The sequence below is a fragment of the Oculina patagonica genome, chromosome 2, assembly GCF_052425735.1.
Source record: "Oculina patagonica isolate OP01 chromosome 2, crgOcupat, whole genome shotgun sequence".
NCBI lineage: Eukaryota > Metazoa > Cnidaria > Anthozoa > Scleractinia > Oculinidae > Oculina > Oculina patagonica.
The window spans coordinates 5,611,155-5,639,064 of NC_135759.1; the positions used below are offsets into that span (position 1 = coordinate 5,611,155).

The 27,910-nt window shown below is 37.6% G+C and overlaps 2 protein-coding genes and 2 long non-coding RNA genes across 10 annotated transcripts in view; 2 read left to right on the forward strand and 2 right to left on the reverse strand.

Annotated features, from left to right (window-relative positions):
• Positions 1–17,657, reverse strand: part of LOC144642118 (uncharacterized) — a 42,822-nt gene extending 25,165 nt beyond the window's left edge. Inside the window, exons 1-5 of the mRNA XM_078501110.1 lie at positions 17,554–17,657; positions 17,430–17,457; positions 10,336–10,514; positions 9,171–9,302; positions 7,846–7,987 (exon numbers count right to left, since the gene is read on the reverse strand). Of these exons, the coding sequence (XP_078357236.1) occupies positions 7,846–7,987; positions 9,171–9,302; positions 10,336–10,514; positions 17,430–17,457; positions 17,554–17,604 (532 nt within the window). The 5' untranslated portion in view covers positions 17,605–17,657. The remainder of the gene's footprint in view (positions 1–7,845; positions 7,988–9,170; positions 9,303–10,335; positions 10,515–17,429; positions 17,458–17,553) is intronic.
• Positions 107–3,951, forward strand: LOC144642739 (uncharacterized). 5 transcript variants are annotated; one of them, XR_013568771.1, is made up of 5 exons: positions 107–820; positions 924–2,237; positions 2,790–2,872; positions 3,214–3,298; positions 3,813–3,951. It is a non-coding gene; the product is annotated as an uncharacterized LOC144642739 (long non-coding RNA). The 5 variants fall into 5 exon arrangements; XR_013568773.1 differs by lacking the exon at positions 2,790–2,872 and having other exon boundaries at positions 924–2,001; positions 2,129–2,237; XR_013568774.1 differs by lacking the exon at positions 2,790–2,872 and having other exon boundaries at positions 924–1,538; positions 1,953–2,237.
• LOC144642852 (uncharacterized) lies at positions 12,651–16,918 on the reverse strand. 2 transcript variants are annotated; one of them, XR_013568797.1, is made up of 3 exons: positions 16,318–16,918; positions 15,858–15,983; positions 12,651–13,516 (listed from the first exon to the last, which is right to left on the reverse strand). It is a non-coding gene; the product is annotated as an uncharacterized LOC144642852 (long non-coding RNA). The 2 variants fall into 2 exon arrangements; XR_013568798.1 differs by lacking the exons at positions 15,858–15,983; positions 16,318–16,918 and adding an exon at positions 14,437–15,828.
• An 870-nt stretch (positions 17,658–18,527) lies between the features above and the next one.
• The window catches only part of LOC144642765 (uncharacterized), a 102,950-nt gene continuing 93,567 nt past the window's right edge, over positions 18,528–27,910 (forward strand). For both annotated transcript variants that reach the window (XM_078501826.1, XM_078501825.1), the window contains exons 1-7: positions 18,528–18,579; positions 18,972–19,115; positions 19,205–19,232; positions 23,360–23,538; positions 25,009–25,140; positions 26,389–26,530; positions 27,110–27,233. In XM_078501826.1, coding sequence (XP_078357952.1) covers positions 19,065–19,115; positions 19,205–19,232; positions 23,360–23,538; positions 25,009–25,140; positions 26,389–26,530; positions 27,110–27,233 — 656 coding nt within the window. In that variant the 5' untranslated portion in view covers positions 18,528–18,579; positions 18,972–19,064. The remainder of the gene's footprint in view (positions 18,580–18,971; positions 19,116–19,204; positions 19,233–23,359; positions 23,539–25,008; positions 25,141–26,388; positions 26,531–27,109; positions 27,234–27,910) is intronic.

Below are 27,910 nucleotides of genomic sequence, written 5' to 3' on the forward strand. Positions count from 1 at the left end.
ATTCAATAACTGTTTTATTAGTTATTCAAAATATTTCCAGAGCACTAAATGCACAAAATGAATTTAAATGGGTCCTCACTTCGGTGTGGATTTTTCGCTAAACAGTGGCCAATTCCTCCGCAGTTGCTAGATTTGAATGTTTCTCTTCTGAAGAATTTTTTTGTGTGTTTTTTCTATTTTTTCATATTTTTAGTTATTTTATTTGTTTTTTTTTTTCGTCGCTATGTTCAAACCTGGCGACCATCAGTTCGTACTTTCTAGCTCAGCGTTATCAAGGCCGTCGTTGCGTGACGTTAATTGTCTAATATTGACGTCAATCGGCCAATAATTATTACGTCATTCGGCTAATAAGAAAATCTTCATCCAATTTGGTCGGTGCTAGCAAATAAGCTGAAATTAGCCGGGTATTGTAAACCAATCAGAAACGGAGAATTTTTTTAAAAAAAAATAATAATCATACAATAAGAACTGTCTTCTTCCCCTCCCCCCTCCCCGACGGGCAATTTTTGACGGAATATTTTCACACTGTCACACCGCGCAGCTCGACGCGCAGACCGGCCGTTTGCTTGAAATTGTACTTCAAAGTACAGCTGTATATTGCTTACAATTTTCACACCTGTGCTGCTAGTTTCCTTGTTGCTGTCTTGTAATGAGCGCAAGCTACATAAAATTTATCTCGTATGTTTTGTTGGTCGTACTGGCTGAGGACAACTGCACACTTTTCGTAGTACACTTTTTATTACGTCCCAACTCTTTTATTTGCCATGAGGCGCCAAAAGATTTTTTCAGCTCAGTTTTGGACAGATTTTAGCGATCTAAGGTAAGTGAGGTACGTGTACTCTTTGTGCCTTTTGCGTATCGCCGGTTTGCCGTACTTTCGTCTACTGAACTTTTAAGCTTACCTTCTGTTTTCTGTTTGACAGGTCCCGGTAGAATTTCTCTGTCTGATTGAGGATCAGCAGCCTCCCTCCGGAGCAAACTTTAACCCGGCCATTTTCGTGTTTTAATTTCTGCACTGGAGGCGGACTCCTGCAAATAGATCGATACAACAAAAGTTGTTGAAGGCCATTTTGGACTCACATGAGCATATTGGTAAAGACATTTGCAGCTTTATGCGTGCAGCGAACGAGAATTTTCCACTTACCCACTCGTGGAGAACGGTTCTTGCTGATAATAAGCTTTGAATACCACCAGGTGTAATTCCTCCAATGTTAAGAGTCTTTCAGCGGAGAGTGAAAATCCGCGAAGATCCCGCAAAAATTTTTCACCAAAGAAAGTGCTCGAGCTTCAACGTCTTCAACAGGCAACGTGATATTTGCGTCAGCCGGAGAAAACCGAACTTTCTTGCTGCCAATGGATTTGTTTAGAATCGTTCTTCAGGTAAATCGTCCGAAAATTGTTCGGATATAATCGAGATTTCATGTCGTGAGACAAGTGGCGTGTAGTGTGTTAGCGCAATAGATTGGACGACAAAATTTTCTCTCCTTTCGGAAATCAACTGCAGAAAAGGAGGCTCCAGTAGCTGAGTTATTATCACAGTAAGTGGCAGAAAATTAATTATTTTGGTCTGTAGTGATGCTTTATATCTTATATTACTACTGATTTTTCAATGTGTAGACATACATGTAAGAAATGTTTTTGAGACATGTTGTGATTACAGACGTTTCATTGTGTTGCTCGGTAAATGTTTTCTTTGTTGAATTATTTGTTAAAGCGACCGTACAAAGGGCATTAAACTTTTAATTAATATGAAGATGAATCCGACCCTTGCTATTTTGAAAGTTGCTCGACGTGAGTAAATTTTTAATACAGGACTACATTTGGTGGACCTCGTGTGACAATGAAGCCATGCAAATTGTTTATTATTTACCTGATACTTAACTCCAAACTGCAGTTAATTATTTATTTATTTATCTATTTGTTTATTTGTTTATTTCATTTTCTCTTTTTAGTAAGCAAAGAGAAGAGATTTTTGCCGTGTTGAGCGACTTTCTAAAGAAGGTCCAGAGGCAAAATCAATTGTTTTGAATTTGATTAAGCATTTTGGGGGCATTTGTTTATTTCATTTTCTCTTTTTAGTAAGCAAAGAGAAGAGATTTTTGCCGTGTTGAGCGACTTTCTAAAGAAGGTCTAGAGGCAAAATCAATTGTTTTGAATTTGATTAAGCATTTTGGGGGCAGTTTGGCAGAGGCAGAGGAAGGCATAGAACATATCCAATTCTCAAATCTTGGAAACCGGTAAGTAAAACATGCCTTTGATGCGAGAAAGTGGCATTACAAGAAGATGATGACGATCAGATTAATATTGTGTATTAGTGAATAACAAATGTAAACTTAATACTACTGGTAATTGCTTGAAGATGACTTTTTGCCTCTTGGTTGATACAGCATGAGTTTATTAACCACCACTGTTATTAGTGTATGTGGAAGGGAAAAAACTAGTCAAAAATCACTCTTTTGTATACCTGCCAACTTTTTCTGGGTCAAAGGCGTGAGATTTTTTTCCTGAGAGTGCCAGGATTTCCGAAGGAGACACAACCATCCCTGAAGATTTCCGAAGCCTTTCAAAGTATTCCGAAGATGTTCTGAAAGAGTCCTGGTTCCAGTCCCAGGATGGTTTGTCTAAACATGACGTTGTTTTCAATGCATTTCTTGTCAAAACTCTGAGATTTTCAGAAAAAGTATACTCATTTTAAACAGAGTTGTTTTTGTTTCTCGCATTGATTTAAGTTGACATTTTTCTGGAACATGTGTAAGTTATGGTTGTAATAACTCACATTTTTCGACTAGGCATGAGAAATTGCTTCATAAGCCTCACTGAGTTGGCATGAGATCAAAGTTTTCAACTTGCAGGCGTGAGAGTTGGCCGGCAGGTATACTTTCGGGCTATATTTTTCATGGCTCGGTAAATATCCACCACTAGCCACCTCCACTTTGGTGAATAGTTGTTAATTATTATTCAGCAAATGCATTCACTACCAATATGTGGTCAAAGTATTAACATTATCTGTCATCCATACATAACAGATATTTACTGGTAACAATTATCCTGCGAAATCGTGCTGAATATCGCCTGCATACATCATCCACATACAGTGAACAAATGGATGACTCATGGATTTCTATACTTTTAATGAATGATTTTTTAAAGGTGCAATGCATGACATTTGAAAAAAAATGTGATTAAAATGCCATATTGCTCAATTTATTTTAGGTTTATTCTGGTCATGCATTATTAGAGAGGTAGCTGTTAGAGAACAAGTCAAGAAGTAACCTAGGAGAAGATTAATTCAAGAATGGTAAGCCACTAAATTCGAATTTTTTAAACTGTTTTCATGTATGGAGAAATCAATTGATACAAATATCTAAAACACCCAGTCCATCTGAGTAGTTGAATTATTGCAACATCTGGTTTGCCTTGAACTGCTTCTGACCTGTCCTGAAAATAATTCCTGCTCTTTTTTGACTACTCTTATTTTTAATTTATTTACGGGTAATGCTTGGCTGTGGATTAGTACTAGTAATTCATATCCAATTCCAATTCAGTTGGTAATCTTCCCAGATCTTCTTAACCCTTGGGAGTTCCTGCAGATTGTTTCCTATGAAGTGAGTAAACAACTGGGTACAAGATTAGAAATCTTGATGTATAACCAACATCTTACATTTCAACAATTTGGGCACAACTATATCATTATAGTCAGTGATCTAGCAGTCTAGGTTTAATCCCCATCTGCCCTTTATGATATATTAACAGCATTTACATGCATTATGAAAACTACTTTTATATGTAACAACTCTCAATTTAATTTTCAGCACACTTGTAAAAGAATATCTGGTTGAGTGGAAGCCCTTCTGGGTTGCCAAGGAAGACCTTTCACAAAAATGCAAAGAAGTGTGGAATGGAAAAAAACTAGTAGAATTTTAAATATGTAAACTGTAGCTTTGTACTTCTGGTTTGTAAACAGTAATGAACTTGAAGGGAAGTTCCACAAGCTATCCAAAAATTCATTATTAACTTATATATGGTGACAGTGAAATCATAAGGGATATAATCTTGTTTTATGATTAGTGAGCTTGATGATGACCACTCATCCCTAACATATCCGTGGATGGCGATGAGAAATTTATTTGTAGATGTCACTAGAGTTCATACAGTTTGTTTAATGGGTTGCAGAGTGTATTGATTGTACATGTATATTACCTCTCTCTTCCCTTGGCACACAGTACAAAGATGCAGAGTTTTGATCACACTTAACATTTTGTAATTAACGTTTTATCTCAGACCGATTTGCTAGGTCAAAATGCTAACTTTTATATGGGCTAGCTTTTCACTGGCTAGCTGTAATATCTGCAGGTTTGGCAGTGTGTCCGTGGATGAACTAACATTAGTCATGGGATAAATGCATGCAAGTGCTACACATGTAGTTAATTGACATACATTGGTTCATAACATGGACTCAATGTTTAAAGACCATAATGACATGTTTGGAAAACCTTATGGTTGCCCTTAGCAATCAACATATTTATAGATAGGATAAGATCAGAAGGGGGCGGGGTTAATCCCATGCTTAGGCTATAAGGATATTTGCTACTGTGAAGGGTAGGGTTTTCAAGCAGTTAAGTCTAGGATAGGGAAAAACGTCTGAGAGTTTTGGTCTAGAATAGCCTACAATTTCCCAATAAATTGACCAGAGCATAAAAAATCAGTCTACAATAGGAAAAGAAACTGATAAAATATTGTTTCAGTTAGTATTAGTGTAAACCATGACAGTAATAGAGTTTTTGAAAAATATTTAGTCTGGGTAAGGGTGGAAAATTTTGCTCTACTCTTGATTATGGTTACAAAACCAGCTGAACTTGGTCTGAAATAGGATAAGGGCATCAGAGTCCTAGCAGCACTGACCCCCACCTAGGCGAGATAGTGAGCATTGGTCATGTGATGGGTGTGGCCAATGGACCAGTACTGTATAGAATACTTCTAAAACACTTTGTTTTTGTGGGCCAGCTGCTTATTGGTCCGTTTACAAGAAATAAAATATAGAGGTGGGTAGTTAGGAGCTTGTATAGTACTAAGTGGGGTCGCAGTTGTAGGGTCTCCATAGTTTTAAGGCATCTACCAAGATATTTTTCAACTGTTAAGATTGTTATATTTGGCATTTTTATGCCAATTGTAAAATGTATTGTACAGTGATCGAATGATGACATGAGTGTCGACTGATCCCTTGGATTTGGGTTTTCAATAAAAATCTTTTCAATTCATTTTGTGTTTCATTCCCCCTTTTTATCTTTACATTAATATAACACCAAGCAGTCTAGAAAAACGTTTCAACTTGTCTAGTATTAAGCGTTCTATTCGAGGACATTGGGCAGTATGTTAAGCTAGGATTGGTAAATTTGCAGAGGCCAGGCCCTATTTATCATTGCCTTTATTTCTGTGTTCAGTCCAATCTGCATGCAAAATGAGCCGTTTTACATGAACACGGCTCATCATCTCATTTGAAAAACTCATTCTTCATGCTGGGCATGAAAACGGCTCATTTCCGGTTCATGCTGGGCATGAACCGGAAATGGGCCTTTTTCATGCCCAGCATGAAAAAGGAGTTTTTCATGCTCAGCATGAAAACGGCTCATTTCCGGTTCATGCTGGGCATGAACCAGAAAAGGAGTTTTTCATGCCCAGCATGAAAACGGCTCATTTCCGGTTCATGCTGGGCATGAACCGGAAATGGGCCTTTTTCATGCCCAGCATGAAAAAGGAGTTTTTCATGCTCAGCATGAAAACGGCTCATTTCCGGTTCATGCTGGGCATGGACCGGAAATGGGCCTTTTTCATGCCCAGCATGAAAACGGCTCATTTCCTGTTCATGCTGGGCATGAACAGGAAATGAGCCGTTTTCATGCTGGGCATGACAGATTTTCTAAGCGCCTGACAATCGTACCCAGGCTTTCCTCGGTCGCTAGATAAAGGGGGCCGCGCAAAAAACGTGCAAGAATGGCATGAGAATTTTACACGCATGCTGAAAGAGACGTTTTTATCAGTAACCCGGATAAAAAACTATCTTGGAACGTTTTCTTGAACAACTGGCATGAAATAAAACGCTCCATGCCCAAGTAGAAGGAATCATCGGTTATAAGTAGTGTATTACCAGTGGAATGCCAAGAGGTCGTAAAAACTTGCTTCAGTTTTTCAAAATAAACAGGAATTACTCTTCACGTGGCATGTAATCATGCCCTCAACACCTCAAAAGAGCTTTTGGTCACTAAGTTCACGACTTGGGCAAAGAAATGGCATGAAATCGGTCAAAAATCATGCCCATTTCTTTAAAAGTGTCAAAAAATGACTAAATGTTTACTTTCTAACCCGTTTCAAGCATTATATGATGAATGTGAATACTTCTTAGCGGTTCACACGATTGGCAATTGACTTAGGCATGGTTCACACTAGCGACATAACGACATGGACATAGCGACATAAAGAAAAGTTCAGTTCTTTCTTTATGTCGTTATGCTTATGTCATTATGTTCCAACTATATCGTTATGTTATGTTGTTCACACTGGTGACATAAAACATCAATGTGAGGTGTTTTTGCATTTGCGTGACCTTGCCGTTATGTCGTTATGTCGATAGTGCGAACCAGGCCTGAGCGTGCAAATTTACCGCCGGGCGTTTTACCGGAAATCAGAAGGTATTAGTGCTTTTCATCGGAAGTCACTAATATTCAAACTTGTTAACCTGTTAACCCTGCAACCCTGCAAAAGCTATATTTTTCACTTATTCTAAACACAAAGAATATTCACCGCCATGCAAATTTTGGTTTTGATTAATTGTTTCCTTGAGGAAATTTGCAGATAGATTTCTCGATTGCTTAATTTTTGGTTTCTGACACAACAAAAATTGCTGCGACGATTTGGCTTGATGTAGATTCTAATTAACACGACTACGAGCCCGAATATTCTATGAACGAACAGTCAACGAGGCGCAGCCAAGAAGATCATTGTCATAGAAAACCAGGTTGAGAAAGCACTCTAATTTTTTTCAGTAGAAACTCTAAAGGATTGCAGATTAAAACCTACAATTTTGGAAATTTTAAAGCCAAAAATCAAGAAAAAATACTCCTTTAAAGAGCAACGCGCACGCGATTGTGCTCTGTTAGCGAATAGAAAGCAAAAGGAGAACCAATCAGATTCGCGGATTTCGAATAAAACCCGGATGATTTCCTACTAATGGCAATTAGTAGAAACTCAGCTGTGTTCTATTGGAAATCCGCGAATCTGATTGTTCTCCCACTGATTTCTATTCGCCGATAGAAACAGTCGCGCGCTCGCGTAGCTCTTAAGCGGTAAATTTTCTTGATTTTTGTCGTCAAAGTGCACAATATTGTAGGTTTTGGACTTCAATCCTTTAGAGTTTCTACTAAAACAATTAGACTACTCGCCCTCGTTTTCTATGAGCGATAGTCAACTCGGCTGCGCCTCGTTGACTATTTGCTCATAGAAAACTTGGGCTCGTAGTCTAATTGTTAAATACAAATGACCCCGTGAACTGCATACATATTTTGTTAACAGGATCAGGGACAATTTATTCCGGCATTTATTTATTTATTTATTTGTTTCTTTACAGTCGACTTTCTTTTAACGGACACCTCCATAACACGGACACCTGGTGTTGGTCCCGTCCTTGCAGTTTTTCAGTCATTTGACTTTAAGTAAACTCCCTATAAGACGGATACCGCTTTTAAACGAACAGTTAGAGCCGGTCCCGACGGTGTCCGTTTTAGAGAGAGTTGACGGTATTAATTAATTAATTAATTTATTTATTTAGTAACTTGTTTAACACTGGCTTACCTTCCTTGCAACCATAAAGCTCAAGTCTCATTGAGTTATGAACATACCACGTTTGAGGAAGAATTCTTACAAAGCGAGCGTAGATAGGCGTCGTCAAGGTGCGAGAGACTACTGTGTTTCTGTCAGTATTCCCCACAAATTCCTACAATTGATTACAAAATGACAAGTGAATTTTTAAAATTAAACAATACCGTAAAATTGCAATGGTATACATGGGAAGGGGGGGGGGGGGTCATATTTGTTTAAAAGGCTTTCTTGGTGGGCTTTTCTTAGGAGGGAGGGGGGGGGAGTCATCGCACTCTGCTTACTTAATCAACGGCACGTGGAAAAACATGTAAAATGTAACGTAAATGTAAAAATGTAAATGTTGTTTATAGTGGTCATGCACTTAGCTTCGAGATAGCTAGTTTACAGGCAGGCCACTGAAACAGAGGAAACAAATATTTTAAATGAACATAACATGGTTAAAAATCCCAACTGGCAGAAGGCAGACCGGTTGGCTATATACAGGATTTGAAATCGGGACTACCAAGAACAAATCCAGGTAGTGGCAAGGGCAGGTCTTGAACCGGGGACCTTCGGATTGCAGCACCAGCGCCCTAAACCATTCGGCCACACTTTCCTCCAGAACAGCCAGAAACGAGAGTTTGGTTGCAAGATTTACACGATTACTACAAGACAGGTGTTCTTATATGGGAAAATGGGAGCCAGGCAGTGAAATCCTCTACATTGGTATCACATTTCTTTGAATAAGCACCAAGCTCTCATAAGCGCTTTCCCTCAGTAGTAAGCGCCCAAGAGCCCTTTCGACTAAAAAAGCAACTAAGCGCTCCCTAGAATAAGCGCCTCGGCAAGGCTGCATGCATTTAAAAGAATCAAGTCCCAGTTATTTCTATTTTTTAACTGGGACTTGATTCTTTTAAATGCATGCAGCCTTGCCGAGGCGCTTATTCTAGGGAGCGCTTAGTTGCTTTTTTAGTCGAAAGGGCTCTTGGGCGCTTACTACTGAGGGAAAGCGCTTATGAGAGCTTGGTGCTTATTCAAAGAAATGTGATAAATATGCTTGCAGATGTCTTGTATGTTGATTTCATTATCTGTCTTTTTCATTGTTATTTTTTTTGAGAACTAACTTTAAACGAAATGTATGGGAATCCGGCAAGGAAAATTGATGCATAAAGCTTGCAGATGTGAATAAGAGAACTACGGCGTATTTCTCAGTTGTTTAACAATATTATGATAATATTACATTACACTATATTACACCATCATCATCTTCATCATCATTATCTTCATTATCATTATTATTATTGTTATTATTATTATACCTGGTCAAGTGGCTCACAGAAGCCATCTAGTTTCTGACCATAACAGACCCTGTATGACGTCACCCATTGATCTGTGCCTTGTCTTCCTTGTGTGGCAATTGCTGTAATCTTGGTGATCTTTCTTAAGTTAATCTATTGGTAAAATAGTATAGAATAAACAGTGAGAAACTCCCAGCATCACATGGTTTTAATGATTATTGGAAAAACAAGATCTATGGAGGTTACGTTTAATAATCTCGCAGTAGTTTTTCTTCTAATTAGCAGTAGTTTTTCTTCTAATTAGCGGTAACGCCCGTCAAAACGAGGAAACATGTTTCCAGAAACAACCGTAGCGCGCGCATGTTTTCCCAATGTTGCCCAGGCTTGCCACACGGGAAGCATTTTTTCCAGAGTCAATTTTGTTGCCAAGAAGCAAAATTTGCTTCTGCTACACAGCAGAAACATTTCGTGTTTTCACGCGGCATGGAAGCATGGCAAAAGAGGAAACAATTATGGAAACATGTTTCCAGCATGTTTTTGGAAACGTGTTTCCTCGTTTTGCCGGGCCTGTACTTTTTCAGATAATTTTAAAAGTTGTGAGAGTAGTTTTGCATCATTCAATGCAAGATAACCGTTTTTCTCAGCAAGACACCGGGTCTCGAATAAACGCCGCGTATCCAAGTTGCAATACAAATAATACTCTCTATAATCTATTTAAGCTATAATAAGCTGTAAGTTTAATGGTAAGATATTCATCTGTCAGAAATAATGAATAAAAGCGCTTGCTTAACTCTAAAAAACACTAGGCTTGAATGAACTGCAAGATTTAAAAAGAAGATAGTAAGAGGAGCCGGCATGGCCTAGTGGTAAAGGCACAAGATTTGTTATCTGAAAGTCGTGGCTTCAAATCCTCCTCCCTGCCACTAGATGTATTTGTGTTCACGCCTTGAAAATAGCCAACTGGTCAGCTTCCCACCGGTTGGGATCTTAAACAAGTTCCTGTTGATTGACACTAATGTTTGTGTATTTATTCAAGGGCCATAATGCCAACTACTGGGACACCAGTAATTAAGTTTACCCTGTATAGATTTTTTTTATTATTTATAAAAATGCAGGGTGCGCCACCAGGCTAAGTAAAAAATAAACGCCGGGTTGTTTAGTCTAGAAAATATGGCAGTATTTATACCTGTATCCATTCTCCAACTACACGGTGTTTAGCACTCCAGGCACCTTTGTAATAGCCCGACAGAACTGTGTTCAGTCTGCCGCGTTCTGGGCCATGGTAATTGTCCCACTTCGAAGAGGCCGTAATGTCTGAGTTCGGAATGGATTTGTCTTCTAAACCAAGAGGTGAATTGCACTCTCCTAAAAGAGAACAAGGAGACCGACAAAGGGTAAATGGCAGTGCCGTCCAAACACTACGGCCGAGTATTCAACACAGCAAAAAAGCTTTTAATTGTATTAAAAAATGTTTTTGTAGGGGCGTAACGTGTGTTTTCGTAAAATTTCCCAAATTAATTTTAAGTCGTTTGATGCAAATCAAACAAAGCAAATTAAGAGGTCAGAAGAATAACTCGAACCTTTTTTAACATAATGTTGTTATATTCTCGACTTGATATTCATACAACAGTAAATTTTTTTGGCAATCTGGCCAAGGGTAGCAAACTTACTGATCAGAGGAAAAAAAATGGAACTGCGGCATTTACACTCTTTATTCCTGAGGGTGCAGGACAACTAACTTTTCTAAGAAGTATTTAGCGTCAAGAAGAAGACGCTGAAAAGTCAGTAACATTAAATAAACTACTACAGAAAAGTCACTGTTCCAACAACCCTCCCCCCGTTTTTACAATTAAGTCATCTGTTATTCCTCAGAGTAAGTTTTAGCACTTAACGTAAATGTCACGCAACGACGACTCGAGAATATTCTCTTTAAAAAGCCGTTAGAGCCAACTGTTTGTGCCCTCACCACCTCGAGTTTTGGTTTTTCTTACTAGACTTAAACATTATATCCGCAGTAAAAGTTATTAAAATTCTTGAATTTGGGAACTATTTTTGGCGCGAACGTCCTCAACAGAGCTATACCAAAATAAAGTCTCTTCTAGAATATTCGAGAAGCCACAATAATATATAGATTTAGGCAAGCCTAAAAGCGGAGCTCCCCAGTTAATTATTTTGCACTTTATTGAAACCTGAATTCAAGCCATTGTACAATTTTAAGGCTAAGAATATAATATTCGTTTTATTTTTTTTTTATAAATTTTAATATTGTTACTTACTTTTTTTTACCGTGTCCCGGGGGGGGGGGGGGGGGAGAGGTACTCCCTAAAATTTACTCAAGGGGTGTGCCACTGAGTCGCTGAGACTCTGGACCTGTTCCAGAGAAAAACGGCTCAATTTGCGACCCTGTTCCAGACAAACAGTGCAAAATAGGTACCCTGTTCCAGACAATATCCACAATGAAAAATATATGAAGATAGATATAAAAACACTAGCGTACATCACAAAGCGCTCACTTGACTTTGTCTGTGGCTTGGAGAAAAACCAATGAGAGGAGCGGATTTTCATAGCTAAACTTGATAGTGTTCCACAGTCAAAAGAGTGATTTGTATACCCTGTTTCAGAGTCAGAGAGGCAAAAGGCACACCCTGTTGAGCAGCACATACCCGTATAGCCCTTATATGGGAGTACCGTATACAGCAACACCAAATAAGCCGAGAACAAACAAAATCAATCAAAACGTTTTAATTCCACCGACAGCATTATGATCCAGAAGTCTGGATGGGAAATTATGCTGCAAAACGGGTAATTATGTAACCTTCGAAGATAAGGAGGGGGTAGTAGGGCTGCATGTTGGGGTAGATAGGCATATCACGTGGTAAATTAGCAAAGCACTTAACATTTAGAGTATATAGGAAATAATATACATCTACATTAAGAATATGGTTAATTTTCTTTTTTTCATTCATTCATTTGTTTTTATTTTCACTATTTGCCTATATTTTAATTTTGAATGGAAATGGCAGAGGTCATACATGTAGCAAAGGGTTTACAGCATATTGCCATAAGCTAATGCCAAGCAAACCGGAGTGAAAGCTAACCACAAGCAAACTAGAGTGAAAGCTAATCCCAAGCACACCGGATGAATAAAGCTAACTGCGTGCAAACAGGGGTGAACCTAACTACAAGCAAACCGGAGTGAAACTAACTGGAAGCAAAGAAGGGACATTCTGTAACCCCATCCCACCCCCCTCGCCCCCACCCCCCCCCAAAAAAGGATGATAGCACCTTTTTTACTTTTACATGTCTTTTTGAGTCCCCTTCCTCTTAAGGGGTTTCACTTCACTTACAGAAATAAAAAAAAAACAAAAATTCTGGGAAGATAGAATATTGTTTGTGTGTCTCAAACTCAGTTTTGTTCTTTGATTACGCAGAAAAAATAGAATCATGTTTGCTTGTGTATAAAACTATGCAAGAAAAAAAGCATCAATACTTTGACTGCTCTTTTAAAAATTTGTATGCTTTATTGTACACATTTTTGTGGAGTCATGTTGCCCATTCGTCATGAAGTTCACAAAGTAAGCAAATGAGTCACAATTTGGTTGCTTCATGGTACCTAATGGATACTGCAAATTTAATCTGGCTTTAGAATATTTCACTAATTTTAACATTATAGCTGTTCTTATAAATTGTACGCAGCATACAACACATAAGAATGAAATTGGTATTGCATATTGCTTGCAATCACGATTTTAACCTCTATACTTAAGAATTACACCAGTTTCAGCATTACCAATCCAAATTCAAATTATTACATTGCTTTTTACCTCCACTACCTCCCCCAAGGTCAACCAAAGATCTTATGATATACAGTAATTAGACAACTACATGTTAGTCCTGTGTAGTCGAGGGCTCAAAATATTTGGACACTTACAGGTCATGTTAACCGGCCAAAGAGATTTTAGCTTGGTCACATGTGGTTTCTTACCAGCCAAAACATTGAAAATAGCAATTTTAAACTCCCATTCATTTCTGCTGTTACTGTTTTGGCTGCATAAATTATTCTTAAAAAGATCACTTCATAATGCCCTTGTTACATCTAAAAAGATGTGAAAGAGACAGGTCAATCAAGAAGTTGTTTTCTGAAGTACACTGTAAATACGTTAACATTTAAAATATAAACTTTGCTCATTTGCAGCTTTTCTTGATTTCAATTTACATGTAATTTACTAGTCTCTTGAAAATGGCATCATGAAGACACCCAAACATCAAGCTGGATAATCTTAATCCTTCCTGTTTTCTTTTGATGTCCTTGTCCACATTCTGTTTTTGTGTCTGTGGCTCTGCAAATTCTGAAATTCATGTTAACCCTGAAAAAAGTCAAATGCCACAGATTAAATTAAAATTGATTAATTGGTATGAAAATCAATAATTTATAAAACAAAACACTTAACGCAAGCTTGTATAAAGTGAAGCAAAACTACTGGATGCGAAAGGATACCTTATATATTTAACAGAGATGTATCAGCACAGACTATTTTTTTTACTGATAACTGCGAAGTCAACTACAGAAAAAAAAACCGGTAACTCGAACTCGGATAACTCGAACAACCTTGCTAACTCAAACTCACTTCCATTTCCCTTGGATTTGACCCCACTTTTCAGTCATTTTTACTCGGTTAAATTCGAACTCGGATAACTCGAAAACCCCGCTAACTCGAACTAAATTTTGTTTCCCTTGAACAAAATTTGGGTCAAACTTTTTACGCTGATAACTCGAATTCCAGAACTTGCAACTCGCAACGGTTGCCCATTGATTATAGCAATGAACAGATCATGTATTTGACAGTCATTTTCCACTCTTAACAAAAGAATGTGTGGTCGCTTTAGAGTTTCTGGCAAGATAAGTTCAATTTGCACAGTACTGTATACTGAAGTGCTTAAAAATCAGTAAACTATCAATTATTAACTTGGCAAATAAAATATTCAATCAACCCCGCTAACTCGAAAAACCCCGCTAACTCGAACTCATTTTCGTTTCCCTTCAGAGTTCGAGTTAGCAGGGTTCTACTGTAAATATTTCAGGACCTGAACAATCGATGAAAATCGATGATCGGAAAATCAATCGATCAATCGATGACAATCGACTAATTACTGTTGATTGGCATCGATTGGCATCGGCCAATCGATGATCAATCGATAATCACACTTTGGTGGTCGCGAACTTCATCGATTGCCATCGATTGGCATTAAACACACAATCAATCCGAAGCATGAAGTAAATACTTACATATGTTGTTTTGTAAAAAAAAATAATAAAGCTCCTTTCCATTGAGATGAAGTTTACATCATAAGCTTTAATGTTTCTGTTTTTCATTCGAGTTTCCTACTGTTTGCTAGCGCTAGAATTCCAAAGACACTTCGTTATTCGTGACCGAGTCAAAAATAGCGGACGTGACAGGCGAAACTCATCACCAGACTCCCACTGTTGTCTCGTTTTCGTTCCGACGTACGGACGACGTATTTTTGAGTTCTCTCTGCTACTGTTTGATTTGAAATATTTCGGACGAGCGAGAAAATGTTAAATGGACTACAAGACAGAGTTTTAGAAAAATTACATTGTACTTAGACAGCGAGGAATTCTGTAAGTTGCGATTTCTATTTACTTTGCCAGGAGTTGGTTCGAAAGCAAACCAGACCGAAAAGCGTACGCTTCGTTGATGGAGGCGAATAAGACTTAAGCTCAAAACGTTTGTTTTAAATAATTATTGCCTTATTACTGTTAAGTTAGTAAGTTTCTCGTTGTATTGACATTTTTTGGAAAGGTTATCATTGTTGTTGCTAATAAAATATAACATACAAGAGAGACCGTGTGTTTTAAAGTAAACATATTTATCAAATACTAGTCAAATAAAAAACGATGGCAGTTAAATGATCGATTGAATTGGTAATCGATGATATTGATAATCGATGAAAATCGATGTTAGTTAATTGATCGATTGTCATCGATTATCGATGAAATTGATAATCGATGACAATCGATAATCACAAAAACTTTAGCGATCGATTGTTCATCGATTATCAATATCAATCGATTAATTGATATCGATTGTCATCGATTGTTATCGATTGCCATCGATTATCGATTCCATCGATTGTTCAGGTCCTGATATTTTAATAAACTCAAAGCATCACTGCAAACCCTTACACTCCCTCTTTAAAAGGTTTGACCTTTAAATACTCCCCCTCCCCTCTACCCCTATATATACATGTACATGCATAGGAAAAACATTGCCACATCTTAAAAGCTTTTTTCTTAACAGTAATACTAAGATTTTTAAAGATACACATTTAATTAATAATAAGTTTGCATGCACAGCTGCATACAGTGTCTAAAATGGCATGAATTTACTCACAAAGATTCCAGTTTTCCAGTAGTCATTAACCTTTGTTGTGTGCATTTTCCAAATTCCACAACAAGATTGTGATTTTTTTATGACAAATATAACATTTACTGTTGACATTCTGAATGAAACCAGCAAAACAGACCTCAAAATCTCAAAATTGTTGACATTGTTATGTAATCCACATGAACGCTCAATAGTGAACAGAACTACATGACAAGTGGATTATTTAATATATTTGGGAACGAAAGAGCTAAGTAATGAAGCTGAAGTTTATTTACTCTGACTAAATGAACAGTAATTTTACCTCCATCATGAATATCAATAAACTGCATACACTGAATCGATCTATTTCACTCGGAGTTAACGAAATTCCAGGTGCTTCGTGCAAACTGACATCACTTTCATTCTCATCTCAGCTGCTCTTCCAGCACTGTAAAACAAAATAATCATATCACAAGCATTTAAAAATCGTAAGCTTAATTTTCTTCGAGATGTGTTGAAGTGATATTCTTTGTGAATTCGTTCCTCGAAGGCCCAACAATTATTTGTTTACATAATCAAATCCTCCTATTTGATCAGTAAAACCTGGTAAAACTGAATTTTAAGGAATAGTATTTTTCAACATTGTTCATGTCACAAGCAAATGCTTAGTGGCGAAAGCAAGTAAAATGTGCCGTCAATATAAGCTTACTTTGCGTATAAAGTAAGCTTAAGACAAAACGTAGAGATATTAAATGACGGAAACACTGCAGTTTTGTACTCACCAGTTGGCCGCAGTAGGTACACTCGTCTGCTCGTTTTATCTCCGTTCCCTTGTTCTCCGCTATTTCTTTGCCTGTTTCCTCGGCACCTCTCTTGCTATTTTAGTCGCTTTTCTTCGCTACTTTGCTACCAGGTTCGACAGGCGCTTTGCTATACTTTTTCGCCTGCTTTCTGTCCGGGTTTTCTGGATCTCTCGCGATCTCTTTCCCGTCGCAAATCGCTTAAACCCTGTTTCCTCGAAGTTAAGTTTACCCTGCTCTCGTTTGTAGTCATCGGCATAACAAGGAGGCAAAATAAATGTGTTTGTCTCAAGTTCTAACTTTCAGACTAGCTGTTTAGACCTCACACTTTTTTTTCCTCACACTGCAAAATTATTTCGCGCCAGTACTGCGCGAGTTGTCAAGACCTTTCAAGATCCCGGATGTGCGCAACACCGTACGTACGTTTGTACGCCGCCGTACGCGCCCGCGAGGCATGCCGCTAGCCATGATGACCATGAAAACTCGGATGCAGAGGTTTCCTATTTTATTTCATGTGTTTTTTTTTTTTTTTATGTGTTTTTTTTTATGGGTATGGTGCTCCGCTCTGCGGCCCTTACGGGCCGCTAAGGAGCTCCGCTATCAATGTATAAAAATGCCAAGCAGACAGGAAAAGAAACATGGAGAAAATCATCAACTGGGAGATACATATATTCTTATTCTACAATGAAACTTTTAGACTGAATTACAAAAAAGTTTGCTTTCATCGATCGTCTTTATCAGTTATACTCAGTTATAGTGCCTTTGAAATTCCTACCGCAGTGTCGATTTTCGTCAAAAACCGACAAAAAAATTAAATTGGGGCCATTACAAAAATCTTTTCAAAAAAGAAAGACTTCCTATTAGTTTTCAATATTAACGGATAAACCATAATGTTAGATCGGGTGCAAAATTTTTCACCAAAGCAACCAAAATTCATATCATTTTTATTGTTCTGTTGAATCAGCTTAGATTTCATACAGCTCGCTGAATTTAATCTTGAGCTAATTTCGCTATAAGTAATTGGCTAAACGTAGTTCCCCTATCGTTGACTCATAAAAAACTTTAACTTTACACACAAAAGATGCAAAACTTACCACCAGCTCTCAGAACACCGAGATGTTCCTAAAATGTGGTTAAGATAAACAAAAGAAGTGTTACTTAAACTATTTGAGAAGACGTTTTACTTTTAGCAAAACTACAAAAAGGAGCGAAGCATACCTGTTGAAGCATGAAGGGTAGTAAAATTTGAATAAATTGATTCAATTTCATTCTAAGAGATGTGCGAAATAACTTCAATCAATAGCTTGAAAAGACTACATCCTTACGAGATAAAAGTTAGCTTCAGTTCAAATGAGAAGACTTCATAAATTATGGATTGCACTTTGAAAAAGGTTGTTTAGCATAAGAAAACACTGTTTGACTAAACTGCAAATTCAAAACTCCCAATATTTATGAAATTTGACAACGCTAAAAGTTTATGCAAGACTCTCAGAATTTGTTTAATGCGTCTTTTAGCACAGTCTATTTGGCTTTTGTTACGATTGAAATAATTCTAAACTCCTTGCAATTTAGTCGTAACAAAAACACTTTCCACGTAAATTTTAGTGCAGGTGCGCTTTGCTGCTTTCTTTGTGAGGATTTTCTATACTTCTTTGGTTTTTGGCACTATTAATACACATATAAAAATGATAGCTCGGAGAATGCAGTCAGACTCGCTACATTACACCGATCCATTGAAGTAAAAATATTTTATTAGGTGTAGGGATAAAATCTTCCTTCAATCTAAATGGAAATTTCTGTTCATAAACACCTGAAATATTGATAAAACTTTTATGGAGTTTCTCACCAGAACCTTCGATAGAGACACGTTAAGAGATGTTTTGGGAGGTCAATTTTAAAAGAGACTTGTTAAGGAATGTTACGGCATTTAAATGAAGTCAGTAACTTACTTACTTACGGGATGGACAGCCATGATTGTTTTTGTCATATAATTTTTTTATTTTGGCGAGGCAATCTTAGTTCAGTTTTGAGCTAACACTTTATAAGTTATTATGCCTTTTCATAAAATTAACCGTAGTAGGTAGGTAACCAGGTAACCAGCGGGATGAAATATTCTGTCAGTAAGTTTGTTTGTTTGTTTTTTCACCTACTATATATAATAATAAAAATGATTATAAATAGTAGGTGAAATATGATGGGCGACAAATGCAGGCCACAGACGTGCAGACTGCAAAAATGTGTTAAGTAAATATCGTGTGACTATTAATTCAGCATATTTTTGAATTAGCAAATTAGTTATTTAAATTGCAAGGACCTTTAACCACACACCTCATGAAGCGTTTTAATTTAACAGTTTAGGTTAGTTTGCCTGTGTTTTGCAATCGTTTATATAGTTTCGATGAATTTTGCATCATCTTCACGGCAGAAAAACTCAAACAACTGCAGCACAGTACCCCTGCACTTTAACTTTTCACAAGAGTTCTCCGTGTTATCATTAAATTACAAGGTATTGAGATTAATTAACATTGCTATCCTAACTTTTATCAATAATGGGAATTTTCAATTTGCAGTTTGGTCAAACAGTGTCTTTTTTATGCTAAGTAGCCATTCAAAACGGTCAATCTATTATTTATTAGGTCTTGAAATTGAAGTGAAATCACTTTCATCGCTCAAGGATGCTTTTCAGTCGTTCAAGATTCTGACGTACCTTAAGTTAGCAAGCAACGAGAATGAAACTGAACCAATTCATTTACATTTTACTGCCGTTTGTGCTTCAAAAGGTTAGCATTGCTCTTTCTCAACTTTGCTAAAACTAAAACGTTTTCTCAACTAAATTTGAGTTTCTTTTTTTGTCTTCATCGTCTTTCAGAAACATTTCGGTGTTTGGAAAGCTGAAGGTAAGCTTGAAATCTTATTTGTAAATCTAATTAATTTTTATCAGGTGGCATAAGACAAAGTTTGGTAAAGCGAGTTCGCCGATGGTCGACTAGCTCAAGAAAAAAAATCAGTGGATTGTTCGAAGGAAAGATATTAAAGTTGCATGAAGTTAGACAACTTTGCAGATTAGAAAGATAAAATAACATCAACACCCGAGTTTATGTATAGCGGAGTTCGATCCCTTAAATACTAAAAACAAGGAACTTTCCTTTAAGAACAGCTTTCTAAAACACGCTTAAAATTAAAGTATTTTATTTGGAAACTAAACGAAAACGGATTATACTTGTTGGATAATACTTGTTTTGACTCCACTTTCAAAACACCCTTTATTTTGTCTAATGTTTATCTTGCAAAGGGCAGACGGAAAGTCAGTGCTCAAAAATACCTGAAAAAATTTTCACGGCATCGAGTAAAAACGATGTATAAACACTCTTTTTAAATTTGGAAAGTTTGTTGAAGAAAAAAAATCTATACATCCCCATACAAGTTAATGATTTCATTTATATTCTCGATACCTGTTACTTTGTATTGTTTTGAAATTTTAAGGAGGATTTAACAAATCGACCACATTTTTCCATGGTCTACACTCTTATAGACCATAGAAATGACGTCAGAAAATTTTCAAAACTCAAGTGGAATCACGAGCCGTTAGGCGAGTGGTTTCACTGCAAAGTTTTGGACATTTTATGGCGTCATTTCTATGGTCTATAAGAGTGTAGACCATGGAAAAATGTGGTCGATTTGTTTTATACCATAACAAACTCGAAAAAGTATTTATCAAAAACAATGCCTGACCGTGAAGAAACTTTGCCGGTGGGACGTAAAGATTCCGGTCCGACACGTAAAAACGACAATGATACAAAAGAAGATGAACAAGAATTCAAAGAATAACAATTTTAATTACCTTTTCCTCTCTCGCTGAGTGTGTGCCTATCGCTTGAAGCGAGCAAGATTATTTTTCTTTCTGAAGCTCTTGTAAGCGCTCGTTCACTGAACATCGACAGTTCGCTGCCGGTTCGCTAGCACCGTTCTTCTCAGTTAGACCAAAAATTCAAAAGCCTGGTCAATTGTTTTTCGACAGATCACCTGAGTAGAACTCCAATCCTGAAACAAAATGCGTACTTGATTCAACCAAAACACGATGGAATTCGCTTTCATTCATGGAGACCAAACTTACACATCTTTTAGCCCGCGCGTGTGCGTGGCGTGATTGATGTCACTTTCATGGTATATACTCTCATGGACCATAATTTTGACCAATCATCGCGCGAGAATTCTCTCGATATAATCAAATTTTGACCATTCTCACGAATATATATATAAATCAAGTAATTTAAAAATTTCTCTCTGAGCATTTGGTAGCTTTAGTCAGTTTGTTGATTTGGCTTATCCGTACAGGCCAGTTTACACGCTACGATTTGCTGGCTCAACTCTAATCTCGTACCCAGATGTTTATTCACTTCGTAAAAAACATCTGGTCTAGTCCGCTTAGTTAGCCATTTTGATTGGCTGATGAAACGCATCAGCATTTGCGCGCGGATGATGCAAACTTTGTCTGCACGCGCGCACCGTGCGTAAGCTAGCAAGGAAAAAATTCAGATTAAAAGGCTTTTATAAAAACGCTTTTTTGTTTTGAACGTTATTGACTGTTTTTATGCTAGAGACGTTAAAGCTGTCTAGACGTCTTTAACGTCTAAGACGTTAAAGGCGTCTGGTATAAAAACGGGACGCGTTCAGTAGACGTCTTTTCAGAAAAAATAAAAAAAAGACTGGGTTCTACACTCGGAGGACACTGGACACGAAGACGTTAAAGCCATCAGACGTTAAAGGCGTCTGTCTTATTTACTGTTTTATACTAGTTAACGACGTCCCGTTTTTATCTAGACGGCTTTGACGTCTCAGACGTTAAAGCTGTCCGATAAGAGTGTCGTTCAGACGCTCTTACGAAAAGACGTTAAAGCCATCAGACCTTAGTGGCGTCTGTCGTATTTACCGTTTTTATACTAGATGTTAATGTCGTCTCGAGACAGCTTTAACGTCTAAGACGGCTTTAACGTCTCTCGCATAAAAACGATCATTAAAGTGAATTAAATACTATAACAGTTTGAAGTCTATCCTTGTAGTACAATCTGTTATAAAATAACAACTTTCCGTGAGTAAAAAGATTCGTGAAAAACCATAGGAGACCCAAGCGTGAATGTAGGGACTGGTACTGAAAGCTGCCTGGTGTTATTTTTTGTCATTTTACCGAGTTTCAGCGAGATTTGAGCAATTTTAGTTTTTTTTAACCCTACAGCGTTATAATAAGAGACAAGGAAGGAGACTTTGACGAGTTTAACTTCAAAACACACTTCGTAAACGACTCGAATTTTCACAAAAAAATGACATTCACTCGTATTGTTATCCTTCCTTGTCCCCTATTATAACGCTGTAGGGTTAAAAAACCTAAATCGCTCAAATCTCGCTGAAACTCGATAGAATGGCAAAAAATAACACCAGGCAATGTTTAATTAACTTTATTCAGTAAAATACATACACTTTTGTTTAGTTTCAATTTTCAGTACCAGTCCCTACATTCACGCTTGGGTCTCCTATGGAAAAACTTTGCAAATCTGAAGCGAACAGCTAACGTACCTGTAGGCGTCAAACACTGCGCGCGACTTTTTTTCACCGGCGTCGACAGCTGGGTTGAGGATATGAATTTATCAGCAAAACATGTGTGGCGACTTCTTTCTTCTCCAACTCTATCTCAAGGTTGTGTTACTTGTCTATCCTTGTATGGGAAAGTAGTTTATGCCCTATTTATAACGGCCAAATGAGCGTTTTATCCAATAAATTGCCAAGCATGCGTAATCGCGTCCTGTGTCAGATTTCTGACACATTTGGCGCGAGTAAAATCCGACTTTACCAGATGTTCTCTCCGAGGGTTGAGAAGATCTGGGTACGAGATTAGGCTCAACTCCTTTGCTTAATTAGTATCGCGAGGACGAAAATTGGACCGACTTATAAAAAATGTTCCTCTGCAGCGAATTTTTATTTCGCAAATTGGCCATTTTTTTCCCTTCACACTTATGTAACAAACTCTGTCGAGGTCGGAGAGTATAAGCCAGCCTAAAGCATGAATTACGTTTTCCAATAAACCATGCACAAAATTATTACAAAATCACAAATGTCACGGTTGTTAAAAATTAGAAACCTCCATCCGAGGAATTTGCTGTACTTTTCACCTCTCCCCTCATTTAAATTGAAAGTTGCTCTCCGCGTTTATCGGGCATCTTCTGATGAAATACACAGTTCGCCATATTTAGTTTTAGTCCTGAAGAAGGCAAGCTAAACTTGCCGAGACGTCAATTGTAAAATCACATTTTTAAAACCTCGAAAGAATCGCGTAAAACAGAGAGAAAGTTTTTATTTCGGGATTTTCTTTGATTGCGAAAATCAATCTTAAAGGTAGGCAATATCTTCTTTTCTTTCAAAGTTTAAGGTATACTTATCGACGTGGAAGATGGTAAAATAAGAAATAAAATCAAAATTAAACCGACTTGTGAAAATGAAAGACAATAGGGTAAACTAAATCTTCATTCTACAACTCTTTACTTAAAAAAAATGCTTGGGCAAAGGAATGGCATGAAATCGGTCAAAAATTGAAAGTGTAAAAAATGACTAAACGTTTACTTTCCAAGCCGTTTCTGGGAAAGAGACACAATGTTTTGCTTGGAAGCAATTCGCTTGAAACAACGTGAGATACTTTGGTTTCCTTTTGCTTGATCACTAGTAAGAGGATGAGTACAAATATTAACGCGAGTTTAACTTCCTCCTAACACCTTGGCATCTAAGATCAAGTACTTATATTTTGTTCTTTATCCTAGACTGGGTCTATTCTTTCTACTAAGTTTGAACTATTATATGGTTCTCAGTTTTCGAAATTTTCCGGAACTGAAAGTTACCAAGTCTTATCATTTAAGTCATCTTTGCTATGTGTAAATAAAACCGGCCGCTGCATAGAGAACATTACTGTTAACGGCTTGTCTGCCATATCGTTCTTTTCTCATCTTCTCATCTCTTTTCTCCTCTTTTCGTTCTCAAGGACAATGCGATTCACCTCTGGGTGTAGAAGATAAGTCCATTCCAGACTCAGACATAACGGCTTCTTCAGAGTACAACATAAATCATGGTAAAAACCGTGTCAGACTGAATACCGTAGAGACCGGTAATTACCAAGGAGCCTGGTGTCCGAGATTTAACATACCAGGAGAATGGATCCAGGTATAAATGTTATGTGTTTCTATTAATGTTGTAAAACATCGTGCAGGAACCGCCCTTGCACTGAACTGATCAATAAAACTGTAGCGCTTTGATAACGGTTGGCGTTGACGAAACATTGCTACTGTGCTGGTTTGCAACACAACGGCGACAAATATAAAACTCGCGTTAAATCAGGGGATCAACTACAACGGGGACTTTTATTAGCAGAAGAGCAATTTTAGAATAAGCATATTATGCTAATTTTCACTCGAAGAACAAAGCTTACATGAATATGCTTTGGCTACTTGTGGTATATCGTGGCCGTTTTCCGCATGCTGTTTGACTGCGGAGTTAACATTCCCATTAGTTCCGGGCTTGTGTTAATCGTTCTCTGAAGAAGACCGCTGAAGAGTCCATTTTACTTTTTTAGATCTGTTTTAAACGTTTCTAAATTTATAGCTATGAAAACAGATCGCTCCAACAGTTTTGCTTAGCATATATATGCGGCTAACAATCTACTTACCAGAGAATCGACCTTAAATGAGTGCACTATTTACAATCATACCAACCTTTTCAACGACTGACAAAAAAGGAGACGAGTATGACAACGACGAGGATTAAGACCAAAAGGACAACGAAGACGAAGGCAATGAGAGAAATGAAGACAAAGACAAAAAGAAGAAGATGACAAAGACGAAAACGAATACAGTGACAATGTCGAAGACGAAGACAAAGATGAGTGGATGACGACGACAACGACGAATACGAAGTCGAACTTCAAGACGAATTGAAGACGATGACGATGACGATGACGCTGACGATGACGCAGACGAAGACGATGACGAAGTCAATGACGAAGACGATGTCGATGACGGAGACGGAAGCAAAGACGAAGTCAAATACGATGACGATGACATGCAATGGCGGATACGAAGACAAGGACGATGACGAAGACGAAGACGACTAAGACGAGGCATTCTAGTGGCGTTTGACATATTCTACCTTAAGGTTACTATTTTAGCGCCTACTAATTTTAGCGATGTTTTCAGAGCAAGATTTAGCGACTATTTAATTTAGCGATTTCCCGAAAATTTTAAAAAGGAAGTGATATTGTGTAAACCTGTTTTAATGAACATATAGCTAAGATGGAAATAAATGTTCCGTAAAGAACAAACTCACTTGAAATTGAATGAACATTTGCATTACCAGAAAGAACAAAGTTACCGGCATCTATTTTAAAAAGAATTTTTCAAGTCGACTATGCTTATTTTGTTTTCTTTTTGGGGTGGGAGGGAAAGTGCTTAAATTAAGCGAGTAGTTAATTTAACCTAGACAAATTTTAGAGAGTTTTAAATTTAGCGATTTTTGCCCAACTCGCTAAAATCGCTAAAATTAGCAGCCGCTAACAATAGTAACCTTAAGGTAGATCACACTCATATGTAGGGGTAATGCTACGATTCTGCGAATTTCTCACTCACATTGTACTCATAGATTAACTTAAGAAAGATTACCAAGGTTACAAGAATTGTCACACAAGGACGACAGGATTATGGTCAATGGGTGAAGACGTACAAGGTCTGTTATGGTCAAAAACTGGATGGTTTCTGTGAACCAATTGATCAGGTATTGGCACTGGGAAATATGTTAAAGGTTTTATTATTCTACTTATAAATATCAATTACAAAGGATGACACCATGCACTGGATTGCAATACACTTCCATTGACATTACATTCAAATGCATTGTCTTCAAATGTGATATTTTTCTGTTAAGCAATATATTTCTGCTATCCAATTTGTATTCTAAGTGAGTAATAAAATGCTTTAACGATAAACATTAGACTTGAACACAATTAGATTCTGCAAAGGGTTTACTTATAAAATCAAAACAAACTTTGGGCGCTTTCCATTCGGCCAAAATTCTGGTTTGAATTTCGTGAAATTTTCATTTTCAGCGAATGGAACAGCATTTTTCGCTAACTGCATCGGAAGGCGAAACGAAATTTCCTTTTTAGACGCAATTTCCATATTAAATGTTCTGTGGTAGGAATACTGCAAAAATAACTCCATAAAAAAAGCATTTCGAACACTGATACACCGCCATGACCGACATTATGTCCACAACAACAACAAGGACCTTTCAAAAGACACAACAGCAGCAAAGCGAAATTAAAACATAAGGTTAAGTATTACTACTAAACTTACTCGACTTACTTAGTTGAAAATTCCTACTGCTATTTACCTCATACGAAAGCCTATGTACCATCTAAATCTGACACCTTCACATTGCAAAGGGAAGTTAATAAGCACCATCCTACATCACTGGTCTTAAGCATTTGAAAGTCAAGCCTGTCGGTCGCCACAGCCTACGCTCCAACAGCCTGGATATGCTAGTGGTCGCCAGGACAATGCTTAAAACCCTCGGCAATAGAGCCTTTGCCAAAGCAGGGCCCTCCCTTTGGAATGAGTTTCCTGTTTACTTTCGCATCAGAAGAGACTTTCAAAGGCGACTGGAAGACTTTCCTTTTTGGGAAAGCATTTAGTCGTTTTTACCATTTCTTCATTTCTTAATTTTAGTGTGAATTACACATAGATTCATTTAATTTTTATATACAGCGCTTTAGAATAGTTATAGTTTTAGCGCTATAAAAATGTATTTTAAAATTTTATTATTTATAAAAATCATTGTTAGGAGCCCAGAATAGCTGTTTGTTTCAGTCTTGATCATGGCTCTGAAGCTATCAGGCCGTACGTACCCGATAGCGAGGGCACAACCTATGCGGACCGACCGGTCGCCAATAATCTAAAGATTATTTTTAAAAATCCTTTAATACAGTATCTCTTTCTAATTTTATAAATGATACCATTGTAGGTATTTGTTGGGAATACTGACAAAAACACACCGGTCTCTCGCACCTTTACAAAGCCCATCTACGCTCGCTTTGTAAGAATTCTTCCTCTTACATGGTATTCGCGCAACTGCATGAGACTTGAGCTTTATGGGTGCAAGGAAGGTAAGTCAGTAGTAAAGCAATATAAGTTTGTTTTCTAATCCTCTCTCAAAAACGCATATTCAGTTGAACAGTTTATAGTAATTACTAGGATCTTATACAGGTACATCAATTCATCCGTCCTTCCGCCCGCTCTTCTGTCCATACATTGTCCATACAACCAACCAACCAACCAACCTACCTACCTACCTACCTACCTACCTACCTACCTACCTACCTACCTACCTACCTACCTACCTACCTACCTACCTACCTAACTACCTACCTACCTACCTACCTACCTACCTAACTACCTACCTACCTACCTAACTACCTACCTACCTACCTACCTACCTACCTACCTACCTACCTACCTACCTACCTACCTACCTACCTACCTACCCACCTACCTACCTACCCCCCCCCCCCTCCTACTACTACCTACCTACCTACCTACCTACCTACCTACCTACCTACCTACCTACCTACCTACCTACCTATAGCTACCTACCTACCAACCAACCAATCAACCACCAACCAAACTCAAACCAACCCCGCTTTAAAATGTTTACTCTGTAATATTTTTCTTGTGACTGTGAACAGGTTTCACTCCCGTCCCAGGCCCCGTTTGCATGGAGAGTCTTGGAATGGAAACTGGAAAGATACCAGACTCTGACATCACGGCCTCATCACATTATAACATTTATTCTTTGCCAAAATTCTCCAGGTTTGTAACGATAAGTATAGGAAAACGGTTGTTCGAGAATCAATTAGGGATTAATTGTACCAGTGAACAGATCGGACTTTTTAGTATTTTTTTTGGCGATTGGCGCAACCACGAATGGAAATTAGAAAAAGTCCTATTTGTTCACAAGTACAATTAATCCCTAATTGTTTCGAGAAAAAAAAGACCGTTTTCCTTTAAAAAATAATGCTACTGTAGATACGAACTTTTGAATTCAGCAAATTTTTTGTGTTTACGCGAGTTAAAATGTCCCAGGCGTCCTTTCGGCGTAGCTTCGCTCATTTGACTTTGAAGACAAAGACAACGTATAATCTTACCTTAATGCCTTCTCGTTCCTTCATGTCTGTTCCAGATTAAATTTTTCGATTAGGGCCTTCAACGTTCTCCTTTTTTCATCAGTTTTTGACGATTCCTCAGAAAGAAAGCCGCGACTGAAGCAGACTGGAAACGAGTTGTGATGGTGGTGCAACCGCGTGTTTTGGCGCGAAACTCTGAACGACAAAATTAATTTGTTCAGCCAGCGATACAATTTGGGATAAATTGTTCTGACGTCAACACAAGCATTTACGGGAGCAGTAACATAATATAATACAACCTCTTGAAAGAGATTTTCTCTTGAACGTTCTAGCACTCATATAAAGAAGTCTTGAGATCATTAT